Source organism: Geotrypetes seraphini, chromosome 9 (assembly GCF_902459505.1).
Source record: "Geotrypetes seraphini chromosome 9, aGeoSer1.1, whole genome shotgun sequence".
NCBI classification, from domain to species: Eukaryota; Metazoa; Chordata; class Amphibia; order Gymnophiona; family Dermophiidae; genus Geotrypetes; species Geotrypetes seraphini.
In genome coordinates this window covers 146,938,896-146,955,156 of record NC_047092.1, presented here as the reverse complement: position 1 = coordinate 146,955,156, position 16,261 = coordinate 146,938,896, and the positions used below count along the sequence as shown (strand labels likewise).

The window sequence follows — 16,261 nt, the reverse complement described above, 5'->3', positions numbered from 1 at the left end:
CTAGAGGAAGGCAAGCCAGACTTCAGAAAGGGGTGGTGGGAGGTTAAATGCATAATTTATGCTGAGCCCAAAGTAGGTAGGCGGGCTTGCAGGTGATTTGCTTTTTTAAAATCCAGACAGACCACTACAAATTTTCCTAATTTTACAAAACCGCCCAGACACCCAGACAATCCTCTAAAGAGAGGGCATGTCCGGGTTTTCCCGGATGTATGGTAACTCTGCCTCTGAGCTATCAGTAGTTTAAAAGGGGATTTGTGCAGCCCGTTGTTCTGGGCATTGCATGGAATCTGCTATTGACCTTTTAAAAAAATATTAACAACCTCATTTGCATGGGACTAGCAGTTACTATTTCCATGCATTAGCCCCAGAACAATGTTTTTTTTAGACTGGCTAATATTAGTTTAAATAAAACATTGCCACCACAGTGGGCTTTGTGCATCTGCTCCTCTGTGTTTGTGGTATATAAGTAGCCTGTATCTGCAAGCTAATGACTATAGCAAACTCTCAATCCTAGCTGCTTTTCATCAAAGGTGAAGAGAGCCTGAGCCACTCCTGCTTATTTATATAAAACATTGCTCCTTGATTGTCCTTCTGAATCAGCAGAGGAGCCATGAAGACAGTGAAGAAATATTCATAAGGCATAGAAGATTGACCTGAATTCCAAAAGGTTGATGTGAGGAGTTGTCTTGTCTATAATTCCTGTGAATGTTGATTGCTGAGATGAGCTCCCACCCTCAGGTAGAAGTATCTGTAATTAAGGCTCAATGTTGCTGGCCCAGAGCAAAAGGAAAGTCAATTGTTAGACTGGGTTTGTGTATCCACACTATAACATGAGATGTAACCATGGGGGGGGGGGGGGTGCAAACAATATAGAGTAGAGAGGATAGGACCTTTGAGTCCACTGCAGCTTGAGATCCCACTGGTGACATTGCATTTTTGGTGAGTTAAGGGTGGCTTGAACAGTTAAAGCATCCCAGGATTTGTAAGTATGCTCTGGCTATGAACGTGGGCACTGTTTATATAGCATGATCATGGGCCATAAGCATTTGGATTACACTTCTCCCTCCGTATTTGCGGTTCCAGCATTCGCGGTTTAGATTATTCACGGTTTTTAGTTTGCTGGCTCCTCCCCCAAATTACATCAGTTTCCATAGAGAAATCGTTGATTCCAAGCGTTTACAGAGAAAGTCGCCGATTCCCAGCACTTTCTTTGCCATGTTTTGCCTCTCCTTCAGGAACAGACCAGGTCTCCCACCATGTTATTCGCGGTTTCGCCATATTCACGATGGTTTTTAATAGAAAACAGCGAATAACATATGAAAAAGTTATTTGCAGTTTTTCTGTATTTGCAGTTCTGTTAATCCCCTATTGCAGCGAATACGGAGGGAGAAGTGTATATACTCTGGAAGAAAAGATTTGGAATGGATAGTATTCAAGCCTAACTTTGAGCACTGTTTAAAGAATAGAACTAAGTGGTGATTTTTTTAAGGTGCCATTTCTAGAATCTAGTCCTTAATATGTTATTAATGTGTTACAATTTTTACTCGTGCTAATAAATGTAATGTTATTAAAACAGGCTCTCTGCTCCTGGCCCTATGACTTGACATTTCTCTTTCTTCCTTTCCGCCCCCTTCTGAGGGCTGGAATCTTTCTCACTTCCTCCTTCTAACATTTATTCCTCCACCCCCACCCACCCCTGCACACATACTCTGGTATTTCTCATTCTCCCTCTCACTCCCCAGGTAGCCCACCAAACTTGCATTTAAGTCCAGCAGCACTAAAAATGTGCCGCTAATGTCTAGTCTGGAGCACTCCTTTTGCAGTGTCCCAACTCCTCTGATAGAACTTCCTGTTTCTTGCAGGTGGGATGGGATACTATAGATCAGTGGTCTCAAACTCAAACCCTGTGCAGGGCCATATTTTGGATTTGACCGTACTTGGAGGGCCACAGAAAAAAACCAGTTAATGTCTTATTAGAGAAATGACAATTTTGCATGAAGTAAAACTCTTTATATTTTATAAATCTTTCCTTTTGGCTAAGTCTTAATAATAATATTGTAATTTATAGCTAAAGCAACATATGATCAAGAAACTGTTTTATTTTACTTTTGTGATTATGCTAAACATACCGATGGCCTCATAATAGTACCTGGAGGGCCGCATGTGGCCCCCGGGCCGCGAATTTGAGACCACTGCTATAGATAGGAGGATTCTGGATGAAAGCAGTGTGCCTTTAATGTTGCTATACATAAAGGCAAGTTCGGAGGGCCACCAGGGGGAGTGAGAGGGAGAATGAGAAATGCCAGAGCATGCTTGCAGGGGAGTGGTGGTGGGAAAGGAATAAATGTTAGGGGAGAGTGAGATGCCAGAGAGCAGTGAGAGGGGGAGGGAGAGGCAGACAGGAAGGCAGAGAAGCTGGAACCTGTAGGAGGAGGAGGAAGAAAGAGATATGCAGGACCTTGGGGGCAGGGTGAGAGTGAGTGGTAAAAAGGGAAGTAGGAAGAGCTATCAGAGTTTTGGCAGGAGGGGAGAGGCAGTCAGTCAGAGATGCCAGGACCCAAGGAAGAAGGAGGAAGAGAAAGATATGTGAAACCACAGGGAACGAGGTAGGCTTGAGAGGAACAGATGCTAGAAATACAGGATAGAAGAAAAAGAAAAAAGGATATGCCAGACATGAGTGAAGGGAACGAGAAGAGAAGAAAGAAGGGAAATGCACATTGATGGTGGGGTAGGGAAGAGAAAAGGAGGAAATTTTGCCCATGGATGGAGGGAAGAGAAGAAAGGAAATTGCTGCCCATGGATGGAGTGAAGAGAAGCAAGAAGAGAGAAGATGCTGTTCATGGGTGGGAGAGAAGGAAAGGGAAGAGATGGAAACTAGATAGATTTTAAAAGCAGGCAGAAAATGGATGAAAGTTGAATGTGTAAATGGATATAAGGCAGGAAATGAAGAAGAAAGGAGGAGAGAAAATAAATAAGGAATGGAGAACCAGAGTCAGGGAACAAGCTGATTAGAGAAATAAAATCATCAGACAAAAAAGGTAAGAAAATTTTTATTTTCAGTTTAGCAATTGAAATATGTCAGATTTAAGCAATTGCTTTGCTGTCTATATTATGCAGGAGGAATGCAAAGGGGATGAATTATGTGATTAATCAAATGATTAAATATTTTAATCATGACTAATCAGGCAACTGAAATATTTAATTGATGTGCAGCCCTACTTAATGGTAAAGGTATATAAAGCTGCTGCCACAAAGCACTTTGAAAACATCCTGAGAGATGAAAAAATGCCAATTATAAGGATCTTGTAATGGAAATGATTGTTTTAAGACTAATCTTGAGGTCTATTTGGTTGGAAGGGTGGATTGAAATGGTTGTATAATCATTCTTGAGATCAAGGATACACATCCAACCCCCTATGCTGAGCAAAGGAAGAATGAAGGGAATGGTGGTCATCCTTAATTTATTCTTGAGAAGGAATCCATTGAGAAATTGTATTGAGCAGAAACTTTGATTCTTCTCTGGTGACAGGACAGGTTATAGAGCTTAGGGTTGCAGAAGAAGGTGGATTTTCTTCTGCAAAAAAGGTAGGTGACTGGAAAGAGGTTTTGAATCTTGGTAAAGGATGATCCAGAGATGTTATCCATTTTCAATTATAGAGTGGACCCATGTGTCTGTCATGAGCTGCTAACAAGTTAGTAGGAAGAATTGAACTCTGGCCTTTTCTTGTTATATAATTTAGAAGGTCATGAAATTTATATGTGTAAATAGCAGCATGTTTATATGTAAATGCTGAATTTACAACACTGCTTTTTATTTCAGTAAATGCCAGATGATACACAGGGAACATGTTCTAGGCATATGCGTAGTTCCAATTTTGCAAAGGAATACACACATAATAATAAAAAAATTTTCCAGTAGATACAAGTGGGTGCTGAAAAGTTCTCAGCCCAACCAACCAACTTCCTACACTCTGAGCGTTATTTTGCCACTCTAGCTGAAAAGAGTGTTATCTTATTTCGTTAAGTGCCAATTTGCAGAAACAAAATTCTACTTTTTAACCATTGTTTCAGATTATTGATTGAACCATATCCACGTCGTTCTTTTCTTGGGCTGAGAACATTTCAGCACCCCCTTGTACACATGGAGGCAGTGGCGTTGCGAAGGTGAAAAAGCGCCTGGGACAGTGACGTCCCTGCACCCTCCTCCCATGCCAACCCACTCCGCTCCTTCTGTGCCCCACGCTACACTCACACCAGGGCGAGAAGCTTCTCCGGTCTGCTGCATGCTCTGGCATTGGCTTTCCCTCTGACATGACTTCCTTGTACTGCAACCTGGAAGTGATTTCAGGGGAGCCAGGCTGGCGCGAGCAGCGGGGTAGAATAGTTGCTTGTGCTGGCAAAGATTTTAAATAGGTACGGGGGTGGGGAAAGGAGGGCGCAAGCATGGCATGGGGATGGAGAGCCCCCCCAACAAGATGGTGCCCCTAGCAAGATGGCACCTGGAGCAGTCTACCCACCCCATCCTTTCTACTCCATTGCATGGAGGGTAATTCTACTAAGTGGAACTTGTTTTTAGACACCCCAAAGGCAACTATTTCGGAACATATTCTATAAAGGAAATCAGATATACCTGTACACTCATATCAGCAAACAATAGTCATTTAAAATGACTGTCCATCCTTAGATCCCTAGTCTCATCTCTGATTTTTTATTACATCAACCTCCATTTAACCATATAGGTTCTAAGTGGACATGTTAGACCAAAGTTGTCCTATTAAATGTTCTACAATATTTGAACAAGATTTATATAAAATATGGATTCCCAGTTGTAGTCAAGCCAAGAACTTAGAAACACAGAGAAACACAATTTATGTAGTGAAATGGCTAAGACATTGACATAACGCACACAACACAAACAAGTTGAATGTATTTTGGCTATGTCTTTATTTCTCATCTCTTTCCTCAAGGTGATTAATATAAATATGCTTTTACATGCACAAACACAATACTGTTTTGAGTGTATTCCAGCATTTAAGATGAGTTGCTCCTTTTAAAGCAGGTATTTTACAATTTATATAAACATAACTGGCCGCCTAGTAGTACTATGTCTCCGATATGTCATAAGGACTAGGATTTGTAAGGACTAGGATAAGTCATAGTATTATACAATCATGCACCTAGTCCATAAGGAATGTGAAAACTGACAAATATTATAATACAATAGTTAAAATATTTGTACATGTCATTAAGAAACAGTGGTGCACATGTTTAGACAAGACATGAAAATCTACACCAAGACAAAATATAGAAATTTATCAAAATGTGATAAATTTTTAAGACAGTAGAAAAATACACAAAACATGGAAAAATTAAAAAAAACAGACAGTGCAACTTTACAACATTTATATTACAGAATGAAGAAAGTCTGAGGTTGAAAAGGTTTCTTTTTTTCCCCCGTTTTGTAAATTGAAGGCAAGGAAAGTTCCCCTAAGGTCAGAGAATCAACTTCCATTGCTGATGACAAAATACAAAAAATTAAAACTAAACACAAAGTTAGATTACTGTAGAAAATGACAGAGAGAGAGGTGAGAAATATTTGGCATGTTGCATCATATGAAGTCATTCACGATTGGCTAACGATGGTACCTGGCTCTGGTGCGCTTCGCTGGCTTGCCTGAGAGGAGTAACTGAAGGTGGAGGCACGCCTGACGTGGATGCAGAACGGCCTAGTCTGCAATTTACTTTTGTTTCTGCAGGAAGAAAGCAAAATGAGAACATAGCAATAGCAAAACCTATAAGATCAAAACCTTATAGAAACATGAAGACAGATAAAGGCCAAATGGCCCATCCACAGCATCCACTATCTCCTCCTCTCCATAAGAATAGAAAAACAGAAACTAGATTTCTCACAGGCTATCATAATTTTTATTTTAATCCAATAAAAGATATATACAGAGTTAAAAAAATGGAATTCCCGTGCAAATACGAAACTGCCGTGTAAAGGGTATGATCAGGAAATTACTCAAGACACAGCTATTTGTAGATGCTTTCTTCTAGTTATTTATTTATTTATTTCGATTTATATCCCGTTCTCCCAGAAGCTCAGAATGGGTTACAAGTAGACATTCACAATCGTTTGAAAACAGACTAGGTTACAGTAGACAATAACAGAGATTATTCTAGAGACCAGACTGGTCATAGCGAAGAGTACTAGGAGAAAATATGGAGGGGGAAGTTTTTAATAGCCCGATTGGCGGAAGAGGAAGGTCTTTACTGCTCTGTGGAAGGTCATTAGTGAGTCTAGCGACCTGATCTGTGTGGGTAGTCGGTTCCATACCTGAGGTAAGAAATGGCTGTAGGATCTTTTGTACGCCGTACTCATTCAGAGGGATCTCCCTGCGGGAATGCAGAGTTAATAATTGCCTTTTTTGGCAAGGCTGATCAACTATTCACGATCATTCTTATTATGGTTTTAGTCTCTAATAATGTTTTAACATGATTTTTTAAGGATTTTTGTATGTCATGATGATCCTGTTTTTAAATTATGTATGTAACTTTGTGAACCGTTTAGTTATAAACGGTATAGAAATTTTTAAAATAAATAAACTTAGTCCTAGATCCTTTCTTCTATATAGCCTTAAAAGTTCAAGAGTATCATTATCTTTAGATAATCCCTATGTTGGTCCAATAAAAGGTGTTATGATCCAGGGCTTAATTTCTGAGGAAATAGCCAATTCTACCGCTTCTTTTCAGACTGCAGTTCTGCTCCAAACCATTCCTTCTACTCAGCTTGTAGAGCAGATCCAAGAAAAGGGTGAGCTTGGAGGAGAAAGAGGACAATCACTTTATTTCCTAATCCAGCCCCTTTTTTCATATTATATCCCCCTCACCTCTTCTTCTGCAGGGACTTGGAAGGGAAGAGGATCAGCCTGAAGCAGACATTGCAAAGCAAAGATAATCAAATCATTTCATCACATGTGGCAATATATGCAAGTATACTTTCCCCCTCTGATTTGAGAATTCCGTACCTACGGATTTGCTTATTCGCGGTTTTAAATTAAAACATGTATTTTCATTTTTTCAGGCTATTTTAAGCTCTGTAAGCCACGCCTTAAGCCTTACCTGGTGGTGTAGTGGGTTTTCGGGGCAGGAGCGATCTTCCCACGCTCCTGCCCCGTGCAGATCGCTCACAGGAAATGGCTCGAGAGACTACGGGAGCTCAAGGCAGCCATTTCCTGTGAGCGATTTGCACGGGGCAGGAGCGTGGGAAGATCGCGCCTGCCTGAAAACCCACTAGACCACCAGGTAAGGCTTAAGGGGGGGGGCTTTCAGGGCTTAAAATAGCTGGGGGAAGCAGGGGTTAGGGGCAGAACCGGCCCAAATATTATTTGCAGTTTTTTAATATTCACGGCCCGGCTCTGCCCCTAACCCCCGCGAATACAGAGGGGGAAGTGTAGTATAGTTCTTACAAAATTGTGCTGTGCATGCAAGTACACACAATGGCATGCACATGCATTCTTTTATTGTAAGCATTACCAGAGGTATGGTCTGAGCAGAGCATGGTCAGAGATCAGTGTTTTCCAAGTCAGTCCTGGAGTATCCTCTTGCCAGTTAGGTTTTCAGGATATCCACAATGAATATGCATGAAACCGATTTGCATACACTTATTTTGTTTTATTTTATCATTCAAATTTCATTTAAATTTCTCCAGAATTCTATTGCTTCAACGGTTCTCCCTCTGCATCTATTCTTATCTCCCCTCTTTTTTCAACCTTTCAAAGTCCTTTAGATCATTGTAATCTTATTAGAATATTTATTTTCTTATTTTCTCATCTATTCTCTATTTTATTTCTTCATTACTCTACTAATTGTCATTTTTCCAGGTACTTTAGTTAGATTGTGAGCCTTCGGGACAGTAAGGGAATTTCTAAGTACCTATTTTACTTATAATTTTAATGCACCCTATTGTCTATTTTTCTGTAAACCGCTTAGAATCCTAACGGAGTTTAGCGGTATATAAGAAATAAATTACAAATTATAAATTACATCTGTTATATGCAAATCGCATTCATGTACATGTAAATTTATTGTGGATATCCTGAAAATCTGCCTGGCAAGGAGATACTCCAAGACTGACTTCGGATACATTGATGTAGATTATACAGTATACCATAATTTACTCATGTACTTTAATAATCCACAAGTGGACATTTACAGCTGCCCTCAAGCAGGCATATTATTTACCCCTACAATGTACAATTTCTGGCAGCACTTATGCTAGTACAAAGGTACAATTTCTGGCAGCACTTATGCTAGTATTTTCTAAAGACAAATAGGCACCAATTTGTCTTTGTAAAACAGGCATCTTCCAGTCAATCTAATCTGTTCTGCTATAAAATTATATTCAAAAGAATGGTGAATTATCATGTCTTAAATTTGTAACCATTAAGAGAATGTTCAAAGCATCAACCCTGACCTTTGATCAAGAAAGAAACAGAAAAAGATCTGAAACTATTTTATTATATTTCCTTATTGCAACTACAATTGAAAAGTTGCGATGGGTGGAGGGTGGTGACCGGGAGGGGTGAGAGAAACAGTGATAGTGTATATGAATGTGTGTGGAGTATGGAAGAGAGAATATGGAGGAGGCAGGAGTAGACATCATTAATCAATACCAGTCTGGGGAAGTGGAAGAAAATGTATTCTTCCTTCCTTTCTCCACAGCATATCCAAAGCTGCCAAGTTACTCAGTTCTTGGCTGGAGATTTTCAGACAGTCCTGGATTTCTGGCCACCCTATCATGGTGCATTATGGGACTTGCAGCACTGATTTCAATGGGCAAGATGAGGTACTAAAAGATCTGACACTGTTTGGGATGTAAGTTTAAAACTAAGACTGTCCCAAAATCTCCAGTCTGGAACTGGGTAACTTTGGCATCTCTGGCCAATCTAACCTCCTATCCTGACCATCTCCATAGAATGCAGGGAAATTATCTGTATCCCCCACCAGTTTTGAACCCCCAGTCATCTTCTGTCCACCATTGCATTCAACGTCTTAATCCTTCCTCTTTTTTTCTGGAGACATATGGGTTAATGGAGGAAGGAAAGGTAAATAGTGGAGTCTATCAGGGTTCGGTGCTGAGGCCGATTTTGTTCAATATGTTTGTGAGTGACATTGCTGAAGGGTTAGAAGGAAAGGTTTGCCTTTTTGCAGATGATATCAAGATTTGTAACAGAGTAGACACCAAGGAGGGAGTGGAAAACATGAAAAAAGATCTGCAAAAGTTAGAGGAATGGTCTAATATCTGGGAACTAAAATTCAATGCAAAGAAATGCAGAGTAATGCATTTGGGGATTAGTAATTGGAAAGAGCCATATGTGGCTGGGAGGAGAGAGGCTGATATGCACAGATGGGGAGAGAAACCTTGGGGTGATATTGTTCGAAGATCTAAAAGCAAAGAAACAGTGTGATAAGGCTGTTGCCAGATGGATGCTAGGCTGTATAAAAAGAGGCATAACCAGTAGAAGAAAGAAGGTGTTGATGCCCCTGCACAGGTCATTGGTGAGGCCCCACTTGGAGTATTGTGTTCAGTTTGGGAGACCATGTCTGGCGAAGGACATAAGAAGACTTGAAGTGGTCCAGAGGAGGACGATGGAAATGATAGGAGGTTTGTGCCAAAAGACTTCAGAGGAGAGACTAGAAGCCCTGAATATGTATACCCTAGAGGAAAGGAGAGACAGGGGAGATACAATTCAGACATTCAAATACTTGAAAGGTATTAACGTAAAACAAAATCTTTTCCAGAGAAATGAAAATGGTAAAACCAGAGGGCATAATTTGAGGTTGAGGGGGGTAGACTCAAGAGTAATGTAAGGAAATTCTTCTTTACGGAGAGGGTGGTTGATGCCTGGAAACGCCCCCATTTGTATTTATACGCTAGACTAGTGTTCTTCAACCGCTGGTCCATGGACTGGTGTCGGTTCGCAAAAAATTCCTGCTGGTCCGCGAAGGATCAGTGTCCTCTGCAAGCACTGAGGAAAAAAAGGCGCCTTACAGTAAACGATTCATGGACTACTTAGGCAAAAACATCAGTGCAGTTGCCTGATAACATTTCTAGGCAGTGCCGGGGCTGCTAACGGGGAGTTCGTGTGAACCTGGTGTGGTAGCTGATGGGTAATTTTGGGTCAAAGGCTACTGGAGAGTCGGAGGCGCACGAAGCAGGCGCCACGTGGTGAGTCTGCCGACTGCGCAGTTCAAAGGCAGCTGGGAGGTGGTGGAGAGGAAAACGGTGACAAGAGTTAAAAAAAAAAAGTGTGGGATGAACACAGAGGATCTCGAATCAGAAAATAATGGTATATATTGAAGAACCAAGGCCAGTACTGGGCAGACATGCATGGTCTGTGTCCTGTATATGGCCATTTGGTTAAGGATGGGCAGTGGAGGGCTTTGATGGCTGGGATGGAGTGAGCTTTGACGGAGACCTCAGTAAATGGAACCTAAGCACAGTACTGGGTAGAGCTTTTGGTTGAGGCCCAGAAATAGCTAAGAAGAAGAAAAATTTTAATTAAACCAGTAATTTAAAGAGAGGGTAAGGTTGGGCAGACTGAATGGACCATTCGGGTATTTACCTGGCATCATCTACTATGTTACTATGAATATGTTTTTTTTTGGATTGTGACAGTTCCTGTCTAGCTGCTCTTCCCCCTTTCCTCCTCACTGCTCCACAATGCCACTTTGTTTTCCTCTACAAATTAAGCCCTAGGGATCAATGTTCCCTCTAAGGATTGATGAGGTGTGTGCAAAAAAAAATATGCATGAGCGACAAGTTACATATTCCACAAATTTATGAGCAGGCACGGAGGACGCATTTGTAAACAAATGTAGTTTATCCTTGTACTCCTTATGTATTTTTAATCATCTATGGATATGTTTGTATGTTTATTGTTCAAATGGTTTTATTTATTTCCCAAAATTTATTTTTGTTATACACATTGAAAATATTTGATATTGCGTTTAAATCAAAATCTCAATAAACTTGAAACTTGAAATGAGTGCCCATGAGATTGTGGGAGGGTTAAATACTCAAAACTTAGAAGAATAACAATTTACTTAAAGTTTTTGCTTCTCCAGCTTTCTGGTATCTTTACATAATGCAGTGGTGTACCTAGCATATGTAACACCCGGGGCCCATCATTTTTTGGCACCCCCCCCCATCTGTACGAAAAACATGATTTTTAGTAACAAGCCACACGTCACACGTCACCTAGGAAAAGGCAGCATCTTACATATTGCAGTGAACAGTACATCAATACACCCATTGTAAAACTAAACAAGCCAGACCAACACAGATCAATCCTACACCGTCAATCCTAACAGAAAACTATGTCTTTCGAACACACAGAACACACCTTCGCCTAGTATGGAATATGTAATCACAAACTAACCCCTCCCATAGACAAAGGTTAAATTGAACCAGCAAGAAGCTGGACTCTGCATACAATGCTTCACAGAAACAGTGACACATGTCTCCTAAAGCAATAAATAAATATAAATTTTTTTCTACCTTTGTCTTCTGTGGTTTCTGCTTTCCTCATCTTCTTGTAACTCTCTTCCTTCCATCCACTGTCTGCCGTCTCTTTTCCCCTATATGGCATCTTCTCTCCTTCTATGCCCCTTCCAGAAACTGTATGCCTCCCCCTTCCATCTCTCCTTTCATCCCCATTGGTCTGGCATCTCTCTCCTCTCCTTCCCTCTCCCACACCTCTCCTCTGCAATCCCTTTCCCTTTTTTCCCTCATTTCCCTTTTCAATTTATTTTCTGCATCTGTCTAGATTATGTTCTTACTACTCTCTCATCAATGTTCTTTTTTACTGTCTACCTAAAGCTTGCCACCTCTTTCCCTCACCCCTCCAGTGTTTCCCTAACTCAATCCTTTTCTCCCCATCATGTGTCCTCCTTTTATTTATCCCCTCCTTCCATCATATACCCTCTTTCTCCAACCCTTCCATCTAGTACCTTCTCCTCTCTCTGTCCACTTATCATCCAGCATCTGCTCCCCTCTTTCTCTCCTCCCATTTCCTTCTGGCATTTGCTCCCTTATCTCTCCCATCTGCACTTCCATCCAGCATAGGTTCCCTACTACCATCCAATGTCTGCCCTTTCTCCCTCCATCCACCCCTCTTCAATCAGCATCTTCCCCCTTTCTTTCCCTCCAATATCCTTCCCCCTTATGTCTCTCTCCTTTCTCTGTACATCAATTCCATCAGCACCACCCTTCCATACCACCCTGCCCCCTTTCTTTCCCTCCACCACTCTTCCATTCCAGCAGTCCTGCTCCTTTCTCTCCCTTCATGCAGCAAGGTCCCGCGATGATTGTAGCTGCCTGCTGCCAATCCACCCCACTCTGACGTACTTGCTCTAGAGCGGACTCAGCAGCTGCATGCTGGAAGGGCCCACGATGACTCGTCTGCTGGCTCTGCTCTGGAAGAAGAAGTTACGTTGGAGGGGGTGGGCCCGGCAGACACAGGGAGTTGCGGCAAAGTCCCGCAATGATTGTGTCTGCCGGGTCCACCCCCTCCGACGTAACTTACTTCTTCCAGAGCAGAGCCAGCAGACGAGTCATCGCGGGACTTCCCCACACCTGCTCCCCCAAAATTGCCATGCTTCGGTTCCTCTTTTTTCTTCCTCCCTCCCCCCGCGGGACCCTGCAGCACCATCAACTCTTACTCCCTCTAACGCCGGCCCTGCAGCTCCGGACTTCCCCGCACCTTCCCCCCCCCCCCCCCGATCGCTATTATTTTAAATGTTATAGCGGCGGCGCTGTATCCATCAGTGGAGACGTCTAACCTCGGCCTGCCCCGGAACTCTTACTGCAGCAGCTGCCCGTCTAGGCAGGAACAGGAAGTCACTGTTGCAGTAAGAGTTCCGGGGCAGGCCGAGGTTAGATGTCTCCACCGCCAGGGTCGGAAACCAAACCCCCACCCCGACGTCCGATTCCTCCCCCAGCCTCCCCTTACCTTTGCGACGCGTGTGTGCGCTGTGACGAGAAACTTGTGCGCTGCGATGTAATATTTTGTGCGCCAGCGCACGCCAGCGCAGCTTAGCGGGAACACTGCTAGGGATGTACACTCGTTAGCATGCTTTCGGTTTGTTAATGCACATTCAATCCATTAGCAAGCCTTAATAATTTGGGGCAAATAATATATAAATTAATGAATGCTTCCAAGTTTTTTTTACATTTGATATGGAAAAACATCGCGCGGTTTACATATAGAAACTAATGGTTAAAATAATATAAGTAAAGATAGAACTACAGTATCAATAGTAAAGACTTGATTTGCATGTGTTTAAAAGTTCTACATGAATTAATTTTTTTTATTAATATGAATGCATATAAGAACTAGAAAAGTCTGAAAATGAAAAAAAATAATCTTTTATTTTTCTCCTGTGCACTTCTCTAATAAGCCCTGCAATGACCTGCCAAGAAAAGGTAGCAATGAAATGAATCTAATAAGTGTCAGTTGGATGACCTGTCAGTTGAATGCTGTGCCAGGTAATATATGATAAACCTTGTGACCTATGAAGGAATGCATTTGCCTAGTGCAATGAATGGCAAGAAGCCAAACTGATGTCATTATTTCAGTCCTGCCTGCGTTTAAGGTTAAGTTTTACAACAATCCGTCATGCTTGCGCACTTTAATTCTCTTTCAGCAAAAAAAGAAGTTGTTGAACTTTGGAAGAACGTAAGCTATGGGGGTCAATATTCAAAATCATTTAACCAGGTGGGAGAGTTAAACCCTGCTGAGCTAGCCATTTCCAGATACTCAGTGGTACTTAACTGGACAGGGCTGCTGAATATCTCCGCTGACCACCGAAGCACTGAGGCCCGGATTCTCTATACGGCGCCGATATCGCTAGCCACCTAAAAAGCGGCCACAGATCACTTGTCAATCACTTGACAGCACTGTAGAGAGAATTGCGCGTCCGGGGCAGAGAGGCGCAGGAAATGTAGCCCAGGGTTTTCCAGGCCTACATTTCTGGTGCCTCTCCACATCATGACTCGCACCTACGTAGGCGCTTTATGGCACGTAACACCACTTATGGCATTGACCACGCCCATGGTGGCATTAAACACTGCAAAGCACCTACATAGATGCAATTCTGGCACCTTATATTTAGGCGCCGGTAGGCATTTTATTTTTACTGGTTTTTTACCATTTTAAACAGTATTAACTTAGGTGTTGGTAGGGTATCTAACGATGCCTAAGTTTTGGCGCCATGATTGGCTAAATTAGGGGTTGCCCAGGGACACTATTTTACTGATTAATGTCAATATTCATCCCAGTTAAGTGAGTGGATAAAGCTGTCCTACCTTTATTCACCAAGCTAACTGTACACCGGTCTGAATATCAGTTAACTTCAGGGTTGCTGCAATAACCCAAATATTCAATGATGGAGGCTGGATATGTCCCAGAATTGAATATTAACTCAGCTTGTGGCTATGAGTGGCTTATAAGCCACTTACCTTGAAAGGCAGAATGTTGACACCCTGTATTTTCAGAATACGAGGGGCCACTGAAAAGTTCTCAGCCCAATCAGCAAAGTTGGAGTAGTCTCCATCAAGGGCTATACACTTTTTAATCTAGTGGTTAAGCCAAAAATGTAAACCAAAAACTAAAGTTTGGTTTTGTGAATGTTGTAACCCCCACTGTGGTCCGATCAGGACTCCAAAGCGCTCCAAGTGATTACACGAAAAAAATACACCAGCGTCTGACCCGGACTGGAGTCACCCTGCAGGACTGAACTGACACACCCAGGAACACAAAACATAAACCACACAAAAAGAAGTTTTAACTGAAGGTATTTCACTTTTACTTCTCCAAACATAAAGGTCAGCAATCCATAAAACAAGGATGAAAATGGCTGAAGGAAAACTTCCAGCAAAGCAAAATACCAAAATAATGGCAAAATAACACAGCTCCAAAATAAAATCCAAAACTTTCACTTGTTATTAACTCAGTCCAAACTGTCTCTGAGGTTTAGCTCTCAAGCAGGATTATTCACAATACAAAAATAAAGTTCTTTGCACTTGTTCTCACACTTTACAGTCCTAAAAATAAAGCCTCCGGCAGCCTATATGCTACTGCCGGGCAAAGGAAAGTGTCCCAGGTTTTGCACAGAAAAAGCACTAGTATTGGCTTCCACAATTTCCCTCCCTGGGTGACAGCAAAACCTCTCCCCAATTGACACTCCCAGCTTTACAGGAAAACCAAAAATTCTGAGCTCAAACAATCAGCTCCCAAAATCAAATAGTCCCAAAAGACAAACAGTTTCTTGAAAAAAAACTCACTGTTTGCAGCTGGTAATCAAGCCAACTTCCATGGCCTCAGGTAAGTTTGCATCAGCTTCCACAAAGCTTTCTTGGACTTCCATCAGACATTCAGCTTCCAGCAAAGACAGTTCCTCAGCCTGTCCAGTCTCCTCCACTTCCATCGGTGTAGGCTTAGTGCACCTGCTTGACCCAGGGAGAATCTCAGGGAGAGCAGGTTTGAACCTCCTCCCTAGCCGACCTGCCTGTCTGTTCTCCACTGTGGGTTTTTGTATCTTAGGGACACACCCTAAACTAGCTGTGTCAGCAGGACTAAATGTGGCTCTTGGGCTCCTCCAGTGGTGACCTGGATACTGATCACCTAACTCATTTTCAGACAGATCGGGCTCCCTCTGGTGGGTAATAGGAAAATTGTCAGCATCAGAAACAGAATGAACTTTGCACACTCCTTTCCTGACTTTCCTTTGTACCTTGTCTTCAGACCTAACTGGGACCTTGGCGGGAATAACATCTGGATGGTCACAATGTGAACCACTGTACCCCCCTCCTCCCCACCACACACACACACACCTTAGCTCAGGCCCCCTCTAAAACTGCAGCAATCCTTATCTTTGCTGGTGAGGATGCTGAAGACCCGCCAGCCAAATAAATACACTGTCGCTTCTCCCTTCCTCCTCACGCTGCTTCCTAAAAACAGAGGTCAGCCATGCCCCTGCCCAATAGAGCCTGGACATTCATTAGAATCACCCAAGCCATAATAAATAATAATTTAAATAAAGAAAAAAACACAGATCAAAGCACATGTTTTTAGCTTCCACTGAAAACACACGATCAGTTTCAGCTGAAACCAAAACCATAGCCGCAGCCTTTTGGCTGAAACCAAAACTGGGCAGGAAAATGATTTTAGAACATAAGAACATAAGATTTGCCACT

The 16,261-nt window shown here is 42.1% G+C and overlaps 1 protein-coding gene across 1 annotated transcript in view; it reads right to left on the bottom strand.

The window, feature by feature from the left end:
• The window catches only part of NYAP2 (neuronal tyrosine-phosphorylated phosphoinositide-3-kinase adaptor 2), a 282,824-nt gene that overhangs the window by 60,583 nt on the left and 205,980 nt on the right, over positions 1-16,261 (bottom strand). The window contains exon 6 of the mRNA XM_033959657.1: positions 5,647-5,750. Within this exon, the coding sequence (XP_033815548.1) occupies positions 5,647-5,750 (104 nt within the window). The remainder of the gene's footprint in view (positions 1-5,646; positions 5,751-16,261) is intronic.